Source organism: Pelophylax lessonae, assembly GCF_965119305.1.
Source record: "Pelophylax lessonae genome assembly, chromosome: 6".
Taxonomy (NCBI): domain Eukaryota; kingdom Metazoa; phylum Chordata; class Amphibia; order Anura; family Ranidae; genus Pelophylax; species Pelophylax lessonae.
In genome coordinates, this window is record NC_138773.1 from 227,963,332 (window position 1) to 227,982,577 (window position 19,246).

The 19,246-nt window shown below is 40.6% G+C and overlaps 1 protein-coding gene across 7 annotated transcripts in view; it reads right to left on the bottom strand.

Annotated features, from left to right (window-relative positions):
- AGAP1 (ArfGAP with GTPase domain, ankyrin repeat and PH domain 1) overlaps positions 1 to 19,246 on the bottom strand; it is a 627,710-nt gene that overhangs the window by 247,080 nt on the left and 361,384 nt on the right. For all 7 annotated transcript variants that reach the window (XM_082260665.1, XM_082260664.1, XM_082260666.1 and 4 more), the window contains 3 exons: positions 11,452 to 11,537; positions 7,674 to 7,815; positions 5,705 to 5,839 (listed from right to left, as the gene is read on the bottom strand). In XM_082260665.1, coding sequence (XP_082116791.1) covers positions 5,705 to 5,839; positions 7,674 to 7,815; positions 11,452 to 11,537 — 363 coding nt within the window. The remainder of the gene's footprint in view (positions 1 to 5,704; positions 5,840 to 7,673; positions 7,816 to 11,451; positions 11,538 to 19,246) is intronic.

The following is a 19,246-nucleotide window of genomic DNA, read 5'->3' on the forward strand; positions in this document are numbered from 1 at the left end:
ACTTTGAGTGTGAATTTAAGTGCATCTTTAAACCAACTTTACACTCTATGGATCAAAGTCACATCAAAGTAGTGCAAGCGCCTTTAAAGTGGCATAGATGGGAATGGGTGCCACTGAAATGAATAGGCTGTGACTTGTCATGCGACTTTGTGAACAGGAAGAAGCTGTTTGTCTAGTTTAGATAAGACTTTCTAGGCTAGACAAGCAGCTAGCCAGAAAATGAATAATATCAAAGCTAAAGATATTTAACAAACTATGAATAGGAAAATTTTCATTTTTGACTGGAGTTTCCCTTTAAGTTGCAGTTCAGTGAGTAAAATAAGTATTTGATTCTCAAGCAAAACATGACTTAGCACTTGGTTGAGAAACCCTTGCTCTCAAGCACAGAGGTAAGACCTTTCTGTAGTTGGCTACCAGTTTGCACACATCTCAGGAGGGAATTTGGTCCACTCTTCTTTACAGATCTTCTCTAAATACTTAAGATTTCTTGGCTGTCACTTGGCAACTCGAAGTTTCAGCTCCCTCCAAAAATGTTCTTTAGGATTAAGGTCTGGAGACTGGCCAGGCCACTCCATGACCTTAAATGTGCTTCATCTTGAGCCACTCATTTGTTGCCTTGGCGGTATGTTTTGGGTCATTGTCATGCTGGAAGTCTCATCCAGGTTCCATCCTCAGCATTTTTCTACCTCCAAACACGGCGAGTAGAGATAATGCCAAACAGCTCAAATTTGGTCTCATCTGACCACATCACTGACCAATTCTTCTCTAAATCATAGATGTTCATTGGCATAACTGTACATGTACCTTCTTGAGGAGGGGGACTCGCTGTGTTTGGAGGAAGAAAAATGCTGACTATGACCCTAAGAACACCATCCTTACAGTCAAGTACGGAGATGGAAATATTATGCTTTGGGGCGGTTTCTCTGCGAAAGATACAGGCCTACTTGGCCACATTGAGGGGCCCATGGACGTGACCATGTATTGTAAAATCGTGAATTAGAACCTTTTCCTTCAGCCAGAACACCGAGGATGGGTCTTCCAGCATGACAATGACCCAAAACATACCGCAAAGGCAACACGAAAGTGGCCCAAGAAGAAGCACATTAGAGTCAGAGTGGAAATCCAACACAGACAAAGCCACTCATCTGAGATAATAAACCAGGTGTGAGTCGGATCAGTAATCCAGGCAGCATTCCAAACAAGAGATGGTGACCGCACTCAGGTATAGATGAAAGCATTGAAGTGTTTATTCATCACCGCAAGTAACAAACATGACAGGTATATAGGTTGACGCGTTTCACGACACTGTTGGTCGCTTACTCATAACCATACCTCAGTCATGGAGTGGCCTAGCCAGTCTCCAGACCTTAATCCTATAGAAAATTTACAGAGGGAGCTGAAACTTTGAGTAGCCAAGCGACAACCAAGAAACCTTAAGGATATAGAGAAAATCTGTAAAGAAGAGAAGAGTGGACCAAAATCCCTCCTGAGATGTGTGCAAACTTGGTCACCAACTACAAGAAAAGTCTGTGCTTGCCAACAAAGGTTTATCCACCAAGTACTAAGTCATGTTTTGCTTGGGGATCAAATATTTATTTTACTCACTGAACTGCAACTTAATTTACAGCACTTGTTTTATGTGTTTTTTTCTGGATTTTTGGTTGATATTCTGTCTCTATCATTTAAAATACACCTATGTAAAGAAAATTATAGACCCTTCATTTCTTTGTAAGTTGGCAAACTTTCAAAATCGTCGGGGGATTAAATAATTATTTCCCCTACTGTATGTTTTTTCCAACATTGATGAATTTGAATTGTAGTTATGTTGTGTATCTGTGTTACTTCCAACACACACACCCAATGCATAGACAGGAGGACAAGCCTCGCTTCCAATGGTGTCAGTTCACACCACAGCATGCCTGTGGGGTGCACTGAAAAAGAAATACTGCATGCAGTGCTGGTTGCAGTGCAGTTAGCAGAACTGTATTGACATTTAAATAAAGTTCTAAATTTATGAAGGAAAAAAATAAAAAAAACTGTGCAGTGCTCCTGGATCTGCGCATTGGCAGCTGTGCTTTTAGCCCTGAATGAAAACATTTTCCTCTTTTCATATGCCTGCTATTCACACAACTCTATGAGTCATCAGAGCAGTGACTGGTTTCTAATGGGACAACTTAATTTGAAGATTCAGCCAGACAAGCCCCAACTCTGCCTCCTGTGCCATAATGTTAGCTAACCCATAGTGCTCTGGGAATTTAGTCAAATATTAAATGAGTATTTGTGAAATAAAGATTGTGTACAGTTGTTTATATAAACACACACACACACATCATCTTTATGATCCAATACCACAAAAGAATGAAGTCCAATTAAAGTAATGCAGCATAGTCAGCCTTGGCTTGTATTACCTAAGTGATGTGGGACAGCGGGCTTACAATAAGTAGTAATGTACACACAAAGGGATTGTTATTGAGAGTCATGGAAAAGCAACAGTTTTCTCAGCAAGATGTGATGCAAGAAGAGGCGAGTGGATCTCTCACTACCTGCCAATCATGGGGAGAAATCTGAAGAGCTATAAACAACCTAGGCCACATTGACTACAGATGGATTCAAAATTAGGTTGCAATAATGCAAAGGATTAGTAATATGGGTTCTGACCATAACTTCTACAGAAAATATCTTTAGACGATAAATTAGGTCTATAATACCGGCCTAAAAATCCTCTTGGCATACTCCCTCAAAGAAAAAAAACAGCATGATAGAGGCAGCAATTCTAAGAATTACGTTCTGCATACTAGATCTGGGGCAGTGACCCTAAACTTAAGCTGGCCATGTGCTAGTAGAATTGCATTGGAAATGTTTCGATACAAGAAGGCTTTTTTTATTTGTTAGTGGCATCAAATCAAAATTGGTTTTTGACCATAGTGACCAGAAAATCTGAAGGATCACAATAAACAATGCTTGAATGAACAAATTTCTAACAGGGAATGTGGTTTTTGTTCGGTAAAGTCCATTTATTCCATATTTGAATGATACAAGTACTTTCAAATGGCATTCATCAAGTCAATAAATGTACTGAGAATTTTTGGACTAATGTTTGTATGAATGTTGGTTGGAAAATCTACTAGTGTATGGCTAGCTTTAGGGCACCAGATCATTGCCCAGGAAGCTGTATGCTGTACTAGTTATGAATTGGCAGCTTTAACCAGGGAATACATTCCCTGTAAATGCAATTATAAACGTAACTTCCAAATTCGTTCACACAACTTTTAAAGATCGTGTTCATTAAACTCCTCCTTCACAAATAATTGATTCTCTGTAAAGAAACATTATGGCAGCTGCCCACTAGTGGTTTCTCCAGGGGAATAAATGGTGAAGCTGAATTCTAGGAATTCAAAAAAAGTGCAGACACCCTAGGAATTAAGGCCAAGGAAGTGTATGAAATCTCCTGAACTTACCTCATTTATTTATATCTGACATGTTTATGGCTCTGCCAGTGTTACACTCGGGGCTGTAAGAGAGGAGAGAGAGGCACACAGAGGCCCTATGCCCGCCCCTCCCCTCCGCTGCCCATTCAGAGAAGCTTTTGGATTTTGTGAATGAGTTTGCATTAATACAAAGGCTTCTGTGATTGGGCAAGAGGAGGGGAGGGGCAGGCATAGCAGCTGCACCAACTCTAATGTTGAAGATGCTAAGACCTGAAGCATCAGTGTCAGGCTCACAGAAATACCATGATAACCGTCTTCCAGAAGTGCACTAAAACGGTTAAATGTAAAGTCACAGAAATAAGCCTAAAAGAGAAATTTGGTCTTTCCATGTGTGTCCAACAGAATATTTTATTTCAGATTTTGATAAACTTAAGTAGGGTACACAGTTTAAGAAAATCGGGCAAACGGTTGTCCTTTTTTCCTCGTTTTTTCACAGCAAATCGGAACCGATGAAAGAATTTTCATACGAAAATTCTCGTACGACAAAGGCTTTTTTTGTTGTTTATTGTTTCTGATCATGCGCAGTCTTTCTTTTCGGATTTTTCTTGTACAAAAATCGTACGAAAACGGTACACATGAATGAAAATCGTTTGTTTTTTCCTGTACGAGAAAACTTTTGGCGTTTGTCCCTTCGAGAATTTTCGTACAAATATTCTGAATCGTCTGTAGAAAGTTCTGTACACAGTATGCGAAAATCGTACGAAAATTCTTTGGACGAAAATGTTCGCCCGATTTTCTTATAGTGTATACAGCCTTAAAAAACTTAAGAATATCATTTTTAATGGTACTCTCAACAAAATCACACTTGCATGCCATAGCGTATAGAGCACACCGTATCAAAACCAAAGCAAATTAAACTTGGCACACGAAAAATCTTTGCACTCCAAAGTCTCTATGCAAGGCATGCAGCCGACAAAGGAAAGTAGGTAATCAAGGCCTAAAGGCACTTAAAATTCAATGGCCCACAGTAACCCAACACCAGGCCCAAAAGGGGTTTCAGGAACCATCAGGTATGTGACTGTGTACTATAAATGCAATGAAGTGTATTTGTAGAAAAATTCCTAAATGGGCCAGTGGCATGAGTAAAACCTGTGTACAGGTGCTACTGTATTAAAAAGGTATAAATAAAAATGAAGGGAAAGTTCTCACGTCTCACAGTCCTATAAAAACAGACGGATCCTAAACCAAGTGCTCTTTTGCCACAAAACCCAGCCAGCAAATAGTGTTAAAGCCCAACCCTTTTCCATTGAACTGAAAGTGTTTTGCTGCTCTCAGTGACCCCAACTGGAGAGATTTCCCATAATGTCCCCTGACTAATAAAATGATTGACAAACACTTGGTGAGTAAAAACTTCCCAGATGTTCTCTCTTGTACACGGTCTAATAAAAAAAAAAAAAAAAAGGTTGCTGGCATACCTATTGTCAAAAGAACAAACTGTTTAACTACCACTAGAGGGAGGTATTGGATCACTAATGGGCAGAGTAGTAAGCAAGATAACATCAAGAGGAAAAGTAGATCTATGGAAGATCTAATTTGTTGCTATGGGCTGCAGCTCTCTTTGTTCTCCGGTAGTTGCCTTGATTGAGAAAAAACATTTCCTTAGCACACAGAATGGATTATACGCACAGTACATTTTCCACCAATCCACAAAACCATTAAAGTAGAACTTTAAGCATAACCTTTTTTTATTCCTATTTTGGATAGAGCAAGGGAGGGTGGTATAACCCCCATCAGATTTCCTTTCACCATCTGTGTCAAAGCTAAACAGAAAGTGATCGGAAATCCCTGCAAATGAAGGAAATTCCTTGGGCACCCCCAGGTCCCCATTCTAATATTTTCTATTACTTTTCTGGGGACAAACCAAATTAAGGATTTTCTTTTATTTTCACTTTCAATGATAATGGTAAACAGGACAAATATAGAGGAATAATCAACCTAATGGGGACACAGACAGCAATAAAAACTGACAGATGTTTTATTCCCCTTTCACTCTATCCAAAAAAAAAAAAAAAAAATGCATTTAGTTCTAATTAATATAGAACATTTTCCACCAGCATAATCCATGTGAGGCTCATACTGTCAAAACACGAATCCCCAAGTTTTTGCCCATTTGGCAAACTTGTAGTTTGGTATGTGAGACCACTGAATCTCATCATCATTACAATAACGTTTTAAAGTGCTTATGTATTAAGAACCCAAGACAAGTTGTAACTCACCGTCCTGGAAGACACGTTCCACATTAAGCCCATAGGTGGCACAAGTTTCATAGTAAGTGCATCGCTTGAGGTCATTGGAAAGCTTTCGTGCACGGGAATCATCGATTACACGAGGGTTAGTGCAACTGATGGCATCTGGAAAGACCGATGAAATAACCATTATTATTGGGGGGCACAGGGAGAGGTTCTGGATCATGTTATATCCTAAATATAGATATAATGTAATAACATGCTCCAAAAGTTGGGACACAGCCTTTAAACACTACAGGAAGAATACAAGGTAAATAACAGCTATATAACAGAAGTGTCAGAGAGTGCCAATATTTGCATTTACAAGAGAGGCACACACATTTTGTGCTGGTCATGTTAACATAATGGATAAAGCAAAACTCAAGACAAACTAAACACATAGATAAAATACGTGTTTACTGTTTTGCATGTCAAAAGTGCTTGTAATTCTGTACAGCCAGTCTTGTGACTTGCACACATCTTCCACAATGCATAAGCAGATGAGACACATATTGTAGTTTCTGATTCAGCCATTCATCTTCCTGGTTTAGGAATACAGTTTCTTATCTCACCTATCAACCCTCACATTAGACAGGTAAACAGCTTTTTAACCTTCATCTAATTAGCGGGAGCCGACTTCAGATGCAGTAAATGTAACCCAGGAAGAAGTAAAGTTAAACCAGGAAACAGCAGCATCATCTTACTGACTGGTAAGTATATCACAAAAATGGCTGGCCAAATTTAGAAAACCCTTTGAGATTAAAATGTAACAACAGATATATATATATACAAACATAGATAAAATATTCCCTCATAAAAATTCAAAATAAAGAATAAAAAGAAATGTTCCCTCACAAAATAAATTCCCAGGTCACAAAAATAATGTTGGATAAATGACATGGAAGACATTTGCATTCACTGCAAAAGCAATAAATGCTCACATACCTGAATTCAAATTCTAAGCGATTACAAACCTGTGAAAATGTAATTGTCGTGCTAATTTGTGTCCTCATCAAACTGACGTAACCTTATCTTAATTTTACGCAAACAATTTACGCAAACATGTTTTTTTTTTTTAAAGTAAAAATATATATAAAACATAGATATTTGCAAAATGGGTAAAGATGAGTAAAAATGCTTCTTTAATTTAATATTTTGGAGTAAATATTTAGGGTATGCTTAAGGTATGTAAATACTGTGTTAGGAAAAGTTACAGGAAAATTATTATTTTTTTTTTTTTTTCTTATACTTTTTTCTTTTTGAAATCAAGGAATCTGGTCTAGCAGATGTTCAAAATTAGTAGTAAATTCGATTTTTAACAGTTTACGTCCTAACATATTATTTAGCCTAGTATACAAAGGCCGAATGTCAGGCAGCATCAGCCAGTTCAATAGAAACCAGCCGACATTCGGCCTGTGTGTACTAGAGTTGGTCCGACAGAAGCTGGCTGTTCAGAACACAAAAGAACAGCAGGGGAGATTGCTGTACTAATGTCAGATATTTAGTACAGCAGCTCTTCCTGAGCGGTCAGTTTTTTTTTTTTCGTTCAGCCTTCCTGGGTAGATAGAAAAAAAGAAAAAAAAAACTACCAGTGTATACTAGGCTTTAGAAAGCTTTCCTTCTGCATTGTATGTTAATGAGGGATAGCCAAGGGAGCCCTATTTTTTCTCAAATTTAACTGCAAAAGTGGAACACTTTAAATAAAAATATATATAATATGTTAGGATAGACTAGAAAACCGATAAACAATAAAGCCTATAATGTGTGAAACAGACATCGCCGAAACAAAAAACAAAACAAAACCCTGGGACTCTAAGGTTTTTAGGGAAAAAAGGCCTATTTGTAAACCCAGATTTTAATGCAGTTAGCTGTATGTCCAGTAGATGGCGCTATGTGCACACATTTGGAACTCAAGCAGACAGCATTGAACAGCTGATTTGTGGGTGCTGGATTTACTCACCCTGAGTTCCCACCAGGACCATGGGGATCTCATTGGTGTTGCGGTAGTTGGCAAGGCGGCTATAGTAGTGATAGACTGTCTGGAAACTGATCTCATCCTCCAGGCTGAAGACAAAAATCACAGCATCCACCCACATAGCAAACTAAAGAAAAGAAATGTTATTTAGAGCAAAACAAAATCAGAAAAAAAGATTACAAAGTTAAATGCTTATACAATAGTCTGAGACAGAAGATAAGGGGAAGATAAATGTGCTAGGCCTAACACAATTCATAAGGAATATTAATGACACATAATAAAGATAAAGGACCAATCCAAGAAGAGATATTAGTGAATGGATGATGCCATCCAGGAAACACTGTGTGCTGTGCTGTTATATTCTGCTCAGTTTAACTCACCTAAAGATCATTCATCTCTTCTGCAATCAAAGCCTGCCTGCCCACTGTTTGTTATAGTGGAACTTTAATTCCGCTTTATATGTAGGGTATGAATGACTGTTTCTTGAATGCCATGGATTCATTTTGGGCTTTTTTGAGAAGAAGGATACGTTTTTCAAAAATCTATTTTTTTTTTCAGCACTAAAAATGTGTACATGGTGTGGTTTTTATGTTCCATACATTAGGCTAAGTTCACATGTAGGCGTTTTGGGGAGTTTTTCTGCTCTGGGATCAGCTTAAAAAACGCCCAACAAGACAAATCCTATTCATTTCAATGGCCCCTGTTCACATCTGAGCGTTTTGACCTTTTAAGCAAAATGCCCAACGTTTAAAAAAGTACATGAGCTTCTTTTTGGGGCAGATTACAGGCATTTCTATTTTTTTCCATTGGTCACTTGTCAACCTAAAAACACCTGCACAAAAACGCCTGAAAAAACGCCAGAAAAAACGGCCATAAAAACGCCTGAAAAAATGCTTGTAAATAGCAACGCCAAGATGTGAACGTAATTATTGTCATTCGCAAACCATGGCATTCAAGAAACAGTCATTCATACCCTACATTTAAAGCAGAATTAAAGCTCCGCTATAACAGTGAGCAGGCAGGCTGCGACTGCAGAAGAGATATGCAATGCCTGTTCTGCAATGAAATGCCCCCACCTGCCTGCTCCCTGCCTTCCCCGGCTCTGTAAACTGAGCTGTGCATACACAGTGAGTACTGACCATTTAGCTCCACTTTATCCCTACTTCCTGACTAAATATTAAAACCAAAGCCTTAATGTCAACCTAACCTCTGATTAATTTCATATATATTACATGTTTACCATATGCAGTCAGCAGGTGGAGCTCTAGGGTCTGCTCTCTGCAGGTTCTTTTCTATGCTGTAAATAATATTGTTTCTTGCTGTTCAGCTCTGTTCCCAACACTCCCTGCTGATCATTCCTCCTTAAGAGGAGGGACAGACCACCCTTTCCTCATCTGTAATTCACAAAGCTCTGTATGGAACGGAACTTTTAGGCACGGTCAGCAGCTACTACTGAACTCTCCTGTTGGAAAGCCCAGAATGCTCAGCAAACACAGGGTCATGGAAGCAACACATGTTAAATTATTTATACAGTAAAGGCTTTATACAGGTAGTTCTAGTTAGTGGTAAAGAAATCAGTTATTAAACTTGTGCACATTGACAGTCATGTGTTTAATGTAATGGTTAGCCGGGGAATGCCCAAAGGCTATGTTTTGTACCTACTATACATTTTAATTCTTTAATAAAAAACAAATGTTCAAAAAATGTAATGCTGTCATTTTTTTTTTTTTTTTTTCAAATAGAGAGGGAAACTGTTGCAAATTTTTAATGCTTTCTGTGGCCCTGTTGGGGAGATTTGATCTCACTTCCTCTTCTACTATAAACAATGATGCTATGTACAGAAAGTGAGGCAAAATCTCCCCAATGGGGCAACAGATCGCAATGGAAACATGATTTTCTATAAAGTAGGGGAAGGTTAGAACTTCTTTTGCCTTTTTATTGCTGTCTTTGTAGATTTTTCCTCACTTCCTGTCACGATTACAACAATGTCACCGGTAGAGGAGGTGAGGGCAAATCTCTTACAGTAATCCTCAGCCAGCAATAAAACCATGACAGTCTCTAATTGTTCCCCATTATGTCTAATAAGGACAAAAACATTTTTACTGTAGCTGGAGAAGCTTAAAATAAAATTGCCCAAAACAATTGCAGCTTCCCTTTAAGATTATTGCACGTCAAAACCTCAAGGTGAGATACTTAACACATTGATATTAATCTTTTCAGATCCAAAAATGTTTTTGGATAAACCCAGTGAATAGCTGGTTGTTAAGGAGCGGGCTGGGAAGCCAGCCACTGCATCCTTCACAACGGATGAGTCAATAGGTGCCAGCAGGGTGTTAAACAGTTGCCGACAAAAAATGGTAAAAAAAAAAAAAAAACAGAAAAAAACAAACAAACGTGGGAGCCCCTCTCCCTCTAAACCATACCAGAAGCTCCCTCTCCCTCAAACCTTTTTCTGCCACTAACCTCTCCTGCCAAAAAGCACTTCTAAAAGCAATGCAATGCAGTGCACATGAACACATACGATAACATACAGGGGGGTTTAGAGGCAGCTAAAAGAAAAGTATGACACCCAAAACAGCAGCTGTAAAAAGGCCCAGAATGCATGAGGCCTTAGACAGAACTTCAGTTTCATCGGCAGCCAGACTACGGACATCACTCTGTGTATCTGTGACAAATATCTATCTCTGGATGTACTCTAAATAAGGCCACTTTCACACTTGTGCGACCTAAAAGTCACGCAATTTTGCCATGATTTTGACTGGACTTGAGGCAATGCCTGTGTAATGTTGAGGTCTTGGACCTCAAAACGCATCAAAGTCAGGCAAAAGTAGTGCAGGGACTACTTTGAAGTCGCACAGATACGGTACTCATTGGAAATCATGGAGTATGACTTGTCATACGACTTTGCAGTCCTAAATTGGCGGACAAGTCACACAAGTGTAAAAGGGACCTAAGCAGCAGTGGAGGTTCGAACAGAGGTATGAACAGTTTCTTTACAAATGATAAGAGATATGTATAATTAAGCTGAACAAAGTCTCTGTAGGAGTGATTTACTAAACTGGAGCACTCAGAATCTAGTTCAGCCATGCAACTTCAGCTTGTTTAATTAAGCCTTGGAAATAAAACCGGGAAGCTGGTTTTTATGCAGAGCTGCACCAGATTTTGCACTCTCCGGTTTTAGTAAATAACCCTCTATGAAGCAGGCTGAAGGCGTAGACTCCGATTAGTCATTTCTAGACCACCTGGATGAGTTGCCTGGTGTACTCAAAAAATACAGACCCAAAACACAAAAGCCCTGGACAGGTCCGTCTCCGTAGGCGGATCCGTGCTGCTCAGCGGGGATCGATCCGCCAATCCCCGCTGAGCCGGCGGATGACAGCTCCGTCTCCGCTTGCAGTGCGGAGAGGGAGGTGTCACAGCTCCCGCTGCCCTCTATGGGAGATCGGATGAGAGTAGACCGTCTGTCCGCTCTCATCCGATCCGATCCCTGAACGGATGGAAAAATAGGGTTTCCATCCGTCCAGATTTAACGGACAGGATCGGATATGGATGGCAGCGGGTGTCAGCGGAGGGGTCTCCGCTGACATCCGCTGCCCCATAGAGCTGCATGGAGGATCCGATCAGATCCGCCTAAAAAACTGACAGGCAGATCTGATCGGATCACCCGTGTGATGGCACTGCAATTGTAATCAAGTTAAATCTTCCTGTTCACAAGGGAGATGGGTTAGCAACAGAGAGAAGAACGACTGTGAAGACATCTTACTTGTGCTTCTGGCGGTCCACCTTCATCACGGATGAGTAGGAGGTAGCTCTGTCCATCAACTACAATCTCCTTCTTGAATCTCCCACCTGTCACAGACAATACCGTATTAGTCAGTGTCACAAACCGTCAAATTTACAGGGAAGAATACGGATGGAAAGAGAGACGAAAGGAAACCGTGGATCTTGTTTGTAAAAGACTCGCATGTACAGGAGCGTGGTAAGGACAAGGAACACTTAAAGCTGCCATGGTACCAGCAGGGACATCCCCACAAACCTTTAGCTAAAGGACAACTAAACCCCAATAAACAACTAGCTCATGTATTCTGTTTCTAATAACATTTATGTATGTGTAAAGCTTCAGAAGATTATCAGATGACGAGGGTATAGTGGGGGAAATAAAGAGATGTCCTCCAGCACACAGTCATGCAAGATACCTATGAAGTGTCATTTTTGGTGCCACCTTTGTTAAAAATGTACACATTTTGTGTGTTTATCTTCAGTGACTCATTTTGTTTTAGTATAGTGATATTTTAACTTAGTTGCAGCTTTTGGTGGGCAATTTATTCAATGCAAAACTCTGGAGGGTTTCTGGAGGCATCTCTCCATTGCAAATTATTGGGTGGCAGTGGCTGAGTGTGCTTATTGGGTGTCATTCATACATGGATCATTAAAGCCTCGCTTTCCATTCAGTGTATGGTTCTGGTAGCTGAATAAAGCTCAGTATACACTAGGCCCATACTGTAGCTCACCAGATGTGCTCTCCTGTAGCAGGATATCCTTTCACAAACAATATCCATGTGGTTAGTATTCTACAATATAGATGAATAAACTGTGCCAGAGCCCTGTAAGCAGGGCAGAGCTGCATTTCACAACTGGTTTCCCAAACCCTTAATATTTAGTAAAATTCCGAATGGTATTTATACCCAGAAAGGTGGTTTGATATTTCTTTATGCTCTGCAGCACTGCCCTAAACAGGCGACTCATAAAACACACGGTGTCACACAGAATGAAAAAGTCACCACGGGACAAGGTGAATTTGGATGAATGGGAAGATGGAACAAAAAGTACAACAAAGCCACCCGCATACCCCAAACCCTTTATCCCAACAAACAGGCCTCACCTGAGGACAACACAAACGCACAGTGCTACATAGAAAAGCCCAATATTAATACCGTTCCCTTATATCCACTACACCATTTACTAATAAAAAGAAGAAAATACACACTCCTTGTGATCCAAGTTACTGCTTTACAATGGAGCCTGCAATCACTAAAAATGTGTATGCAATAATTCATGTTGAATTGGTCACATAAGCTTTGTATTAAAGTAGAACTGTAGCTAGACTATGAACATTCAGCAGTAAAAAGTCTTCTCTGACCTCTTCAGGCATGACAAACTCAACGTTTACAGCACGTTTAGGGCTCATTTACAAAGGTGTGTGACTTTACACAGGATCTTGCTGGTAGAAATATCACAGACACTGGCAGATCTTGCTACAACCTCTCTGCTATGCTTACATGCGGTACCCATTAATGGAACCGTACTGGCCACCACAGCGGCTCAGGGCCACCTGCACCTCTGAATACACACGACTGATGTTAACATGTCTGCCATGGGTTGGTCGTTCACGCAGTAGCGGTGCATGTGCAGAATGACGTCGGACAATTCTGAATGACCAAAGGCCAGGCGCATGTGCCACAGTAAGAATGATAGGAAAAGGGGAAGGCAGTTTCTATGCCCCCTTTTCCTCATGGGAGAAGTGGCGTGAAGGGAGGTTTCAAGTTCTCCCTTTGGCGCAGTAAGGCAAGCTTTATCCCTTACTTTTTCCTCAAGGAAAAGGGCGGAAGAGCTGCCTGAGGTAGTATAGTGTACGGTGAAGAGGTCACGTGTCTTGGCAGGTGACAGGACGTGACTTCTTGGGAAGATTCCCGAATAGCCTTGGGGGGGGGGGGGGGGGGCTATATGAGAGGGCTCCATTTTTAGCAGGGCTCATTCGCCTCAGAAGGCACAAGCTGTGGTGTTCCCCATCCCTCCCTACCTGCACGTCGTGGCTGTTATTATGTGGTGGGTCACCTTTGTAAGTTATGCAAAGGGGGAAAATTGGTATGTTTATTCTAGTTGGGAGATATAAAATCCACTAATTTATTTATTGATACAGTCTGAGCCGTAGTGGCTGGGTTGTTGAAGGCTCCTTACACACGGTCCGCTGTCCGATACGGACCGTTCTCTGCTCAGCGGGGGATCGATCCTCCGATCCCTGCTGAGCCGGCGGATGACAGCTCCGTCTCCAATCTGTGTGCGGAGAGGGAGGTGTCAGAGCCCCGCTGCTCTCTATGGGGGAATCGGATGAGAACGGACCGCCTGTCCACTTTCATGCGATCCAATCCCCTGGACGGATGGAAAATAGGGTTTCCATCCGTCAAGTTTTCAAGGACAGGATCAGATGCGGATGGCAGCGGGTGTCAGTGGACGTCACCGCTGACATCTGCTGCCCCATAGGGATGCTTGGAGGATCCGATTAGGTCCGCCTAAAAAACTGACAGGCGGATCAGATCGGATCGTTTGTGTAAAAGAACCCTTAGTGTTTTAATGTGGTTATTTTGATGAGAATAAAATTTTAAACCAATAATAAACAGCCGCGGCCAATTAATTTCCAAATATTGTGTGGGTCTGCTTTATTTATCTATTTATTTGCTTCAACTTTTATTAAATTATTAAGGTAAAGGTAATTGTAGGAACTCCTGCCTACTATCCAATGACTTTATTCAGGGCTAAGGGAACATCAACATCAATCAGCTTCGCAGATGTCGCTGGCAGTGGCTACCCATTGTTGAAATTGACATTAAAACCCAGTATTACCCAGAAATAAAAGAAAAGCCAATACTTCTCTTTTAAGGCAGTTACAAAGAAAAAAGGGGGTCCAGTCGGTGAATGTATCAGCCTCAAAGTTTTAATTCTATTTATTTCTGTACATTATTGTTTACTGAATAGTTTACCAAGAGTTGAGTTTATTACAATTTAATAAATGTGTCCATTGTACCCTGGTTCAGCAACAAATTACCTATGAAAATGATTTTAGGATGTTGGCAGTTATGTTTGTCTACAAGTCTTTATTCATACTCTGGTCTCTTGCTGGAGAAGTATTTGTGGCTACACAAAAGTAAGGAAATATGGACAGATTTATAGATCTAAGGTTGACTATAATAGAGCTGCCTGGCTGTATAAAACATATGCTGTAAATATCTTAATTCAGAGAAATAGCACTGGACCTTCTGGACTGCATTAGGCTCCAGCAACTACAATGTACTGCGGAAAAAGTGTATTCCTGTGGGTGCAAGAGAGATCTGTACATGGAAAATGTGCATCATTTAGAAATTCCCTACCATGGCGGATCTTGTGTGGGAGAGACCCTGCTGTAGCCACCTACACAGAAGGCATGTCACAGCTGCCGAGAATAATGCCAAATCCTATAGGCCAGCTCTGATCAAACAGGAAACAGTGAGCCAATAGACAAGAGGAAAAAAAGATCTTTGGGGAATTGGACAGGAGGGTGGCCGGAGGCTGCAGCTGTATCCGTACACACAAATACCAAAATCAGCACAAACAGGAATAATACAAAACAAATTCACTAATAGAAGCTAATCAGAATTAACTTTAATAAGTACTTAGTGACACCATACAGTGTATGCTACGGTGATGTGTGAATGATGCCAAGTGCTGCAACGTATTGCTACAACACATTGAATTGTTTGCTTTTTTTATTTCTAAGAAATCCTCATGCGCTGTAGTGTGTAGCAATGCATTACAGCTTGCCAGAACACGCTGCCCAAAATGCAACATGCCCTACTTTTTTCTGAGCGCACCATTGTAGCGAGTTGGTGTGAACTGATGCCAAAGGCTGTAAAGCCAAACTCTCTTATTTTTGCAACAGAACTGCTTTGATTAACACTGCTGGTGTGAACGAGGGCTAAAGTCAAAGCAATGAAAGTTTTTATTTTGATTGCTGCCTTCTGCACACCATTTGCCAGTTTAAATAAACCTGTACACGGGTAAGGCCTCATGCAGACTGCTGCTCATAAAATCACGTTTTTGGAGCTTTTTGCCAAAGCTTTTGAACACAACCCAATAAAAGCCTACGAGTCCATGCACACATAGACTATTACCAGAGTTTAGGCTGTGTTTAGAAGCAGCTAAATGCTCCTCTCCTGAACGCAGAAGAATCACATTCAGGAGAGGAGAGATTTTCCAGAAAAACTCTGGACACGGCCAAAACGCAAGTAAATGCATCTAAATGCGCGGCAACGCTAGGCATGTTTTGAACTTTAATTTTAATGACCAAAAAAAAATTATTATTCTGGCCAACTAATTGAACCTAAGCACTGGATGTTGCTAAATGCTAGAAAAACGTGGCTAAACGCAGTGCATGTTTACCAGCATCCAGCGTTTTTCTGCTGCCATCTAGGGAACATCCAGTGTGCATGTAGCCTAAAGGGAACCTATAAAGACAGACACATGCTCATTTTTGCAGGTGCATGCTTTAAAGCAGGAGTAAACTTCCATTGATTTTTTTTTTCTGTACCTATAGGTACTGTAAACTTCTAAACATGTACCGTTTAGGATATTTTTACTGCATATGCTACCGTTGATGTCATTGGCGCATGCGCTCTGAACAGGCACCCGTGCTGTTTTTTTAAAAACCTTGTGCCGTGACTGGCAGCTCCCACGTGCATTTGCAGGCCAGTCACACATCCGGAGTTCGCAGACCCGGAAGGAAGACGGGCGAAGATGGATGCGGCCTCCAGCGGCTACAACGAGGGCTTGATTTACAGGTTTCACATAATGTGCTAGCATGTGATGCATACTAGTACATTATGCCATTTTTTTTTTTTGCAGGTCAGGGGGGGTGACAACACTTTACTTTCTCTTTAAGCCGGCCATACATGGATCAAAATGTGGACGTTTTAGCAGGGACTGGACAAATTTCATTCAATGTATGGGCACTGTGTGGGTGTAAGTCTATCTACTGAAAGACTACTGTACATCTGTCCTGTTCAACACGCTTGACCAGCGCCGCAGGCTTTAGCCTGCAACGCTGATCACTATATTCTGATGTTGGGGAAGCCTCTTTGCTGTCAGATTATAATGACTCAGTGGGAGGATTCCCTTATCCACCTTGAATGTGTGGATGGGGAAATAGGGTCAGTTTTTTTAAACTGGCTCTTTGTTTAAAAAGTTTGGAAACCCCTGACCTAGAAGGGCTGTAAACAAGTGGCAGGACTTCAGGAGTTTGGGAGGTAAGTATTCAGTCCAGCGTTTCAGCAGCCAGTGTTGCAATCCAGCATATTACATTTAGAATCTATCTCCATTTTCCACATTTAACTGTCCTCCTCACGTCACTACCTTAAAAAACCTTACAAAAGGAATCATTGAGTACAGAATACTGTTCAATCTTTGCATCTTACAAAGAATAACCACCAAGTTATGATCAGTAGAGTAAGAGCAGATCTGGCACCAGACACTGACCAGGAAGGGGGAATTAAAACTTGTAAAAAAAAGCAAAACTCCAAAAAAAAAAAATGAATAACCAATTTCAAAAAACAACCTTTGCTGCAATATTTTTCTTCAGTCTGGAGCTGTCCCTTACAGTACTTCCTTTCTGCCAAGAGATGTCCTGAGTGTTCTGAACCGAATGATGGCCGGTATCACTAAATTCATTTCTTGTAAGCCCAAGTCTTAGGCTCTGATACAAAAGAGACCACAGTAGGAGAAAAACACCTGCAAGTTGACTGTTAGGCCTTTGGCACACCAGAATTTCTGTCCTGGTAGGATCTTGCCAGTAAAAGAATTGTTACAAAAGGTCAAAGAAACCGCCTACCTGTTTCTACAGATTCGGTGGCTTGCTCACCAGACCAATGAAGCAACTTTGCAGAAACAGGTAGGGATTTTTTTTCTTATGAATAGCAGGATAAGTGAATGGGCTGTTATGCATGCCTTGCAAACATTATTTCTAAAACATACGAACAACGGTCTATCATTAAAGCTGCACAAAGGCCAGATTGCCTGAGATATAGTGAAGGCCATTATGTAATATATGTATGATTCAATAGCAAAAGCTGCTGTTGAATCTTTTTGCAAGCAGCAAAAGCAAAACCTCTTTAAACTAATCTGATAGGTACTCAGTGGCCAACCAGTCAAGCAGTGGCTGTAAGAATCCTCCTCTTGCTGAATTTAAACGTTTGGTATAAGATCTCTGTGTAGGCTTTCCCAGGTATACATTTGCCCAGTGACAGGCAGGACTTCCAGCTTTACTGTCCACTTTCGTCGGCTCCCACAGCACCTCTGCTGTCATAACAGGTGACATGAAGCTGGCTCAAAGGGATGCAGGAACACCGACTAATCTCATGAGAACCAGCAGTTCTGTACAGAAGAGCTGTCACCAACTAAGAATCGCAGAAGGACTCCACAGCTACAGGAGGCCATTAGCTTAAAGTGTAGTCAAAACTAAACAGAAGAATCAAGATATTGAGAATATATATGCTAAGAATTCTTATACCAATACATAATCTCTGCTTCTATAAAATCTGAATCTAAGCTGTGTGAGTGTATATATATATATAACTTGTGAGCTTGGAATCAGTCTAGCACTATTTTATACTAGGTTATTTTGAAGAAGTTTTTTATATTTTTTTTTTATACATTTTTATCATTTTACAAAATAAGCAAACAAAAAAAAAAAAATACTAAATCAAATCAATTTGGTGTGCCCACCCTTTGGCTTTAAACCAGCATCAATTCTTCTAGGTACAATTCCAGGACACCATGTTCTTTTACCCCAAAATAATTCCTAATGACATTGGCTGTATATTTGGGGGTCGTTGTCCTGCTGTAGAATAAATGTGTGGCCAATTACATAAATTCCCTGATGATATGGCATGATGAATAGTATCTGTCTGTATTTCTCAGCTTTGAGGGCACCATGGATCAGGCAATATTGAGGACCGTAGACGCAATGGTCAGCTAAGGAAACTTAATGCAGCAGATGAGACACATCAATGCTTACTTCCCCTCAACATCTGATGATTTCCAGCATTGCCATCAGCACAGAACTGGCCAAAACTATTAGGACCCCAGGTACACCCATCTACTGTCTGGAGAAGTTTGACCAGAAGTGGTCTTCATGGAAGAATTGCAGACAAAAAGCCATACCTCCAATGTGGGAACATACATAAGTGACTCGACTATGCATGAAAACATAAGAAAATGGCAGCAGGTGCTCTGGACTGATGAGTCAAAATTTTCAATATCTGGCTGTAGCAGGAGACAATTTGTTCATGAAGAGCTGGAGAGCGGTACAATAATGAGTGTCCGCACAAGGATCCAATTCATCTACCTGGACGTCCAATAATCAGTGGAATAAATCCCATTATTTGATCACCCGAAGTCTTTTGCCTTCTAGACAGGCAAACTTTGTAATGGTTTTATTAAAGTTTGCTATGTCTCATAACTACTTTTGGTTCGGGGGAGATTATATACAGAACCGAGGTGTTGCGATGGGTGCAAAATTTGCACCCAGTATGGCCAATTTATTTATGGCCAAATGGGAGAAGGATGTCATCTATGCTGAATTGGTATTTTGGGGTCGCTACATAGAGGATATCCTCCTTCTATGGCGGGGTGATGCTGAGTCTTGGAGTGGATTTATTGCTGGACTTAATCCCAACAATTGGGACATTTTGCTTCAATGTGAGTCTAGTACAGATACAATACATTTTTTAGATTTGAATATCAGAGTAAGA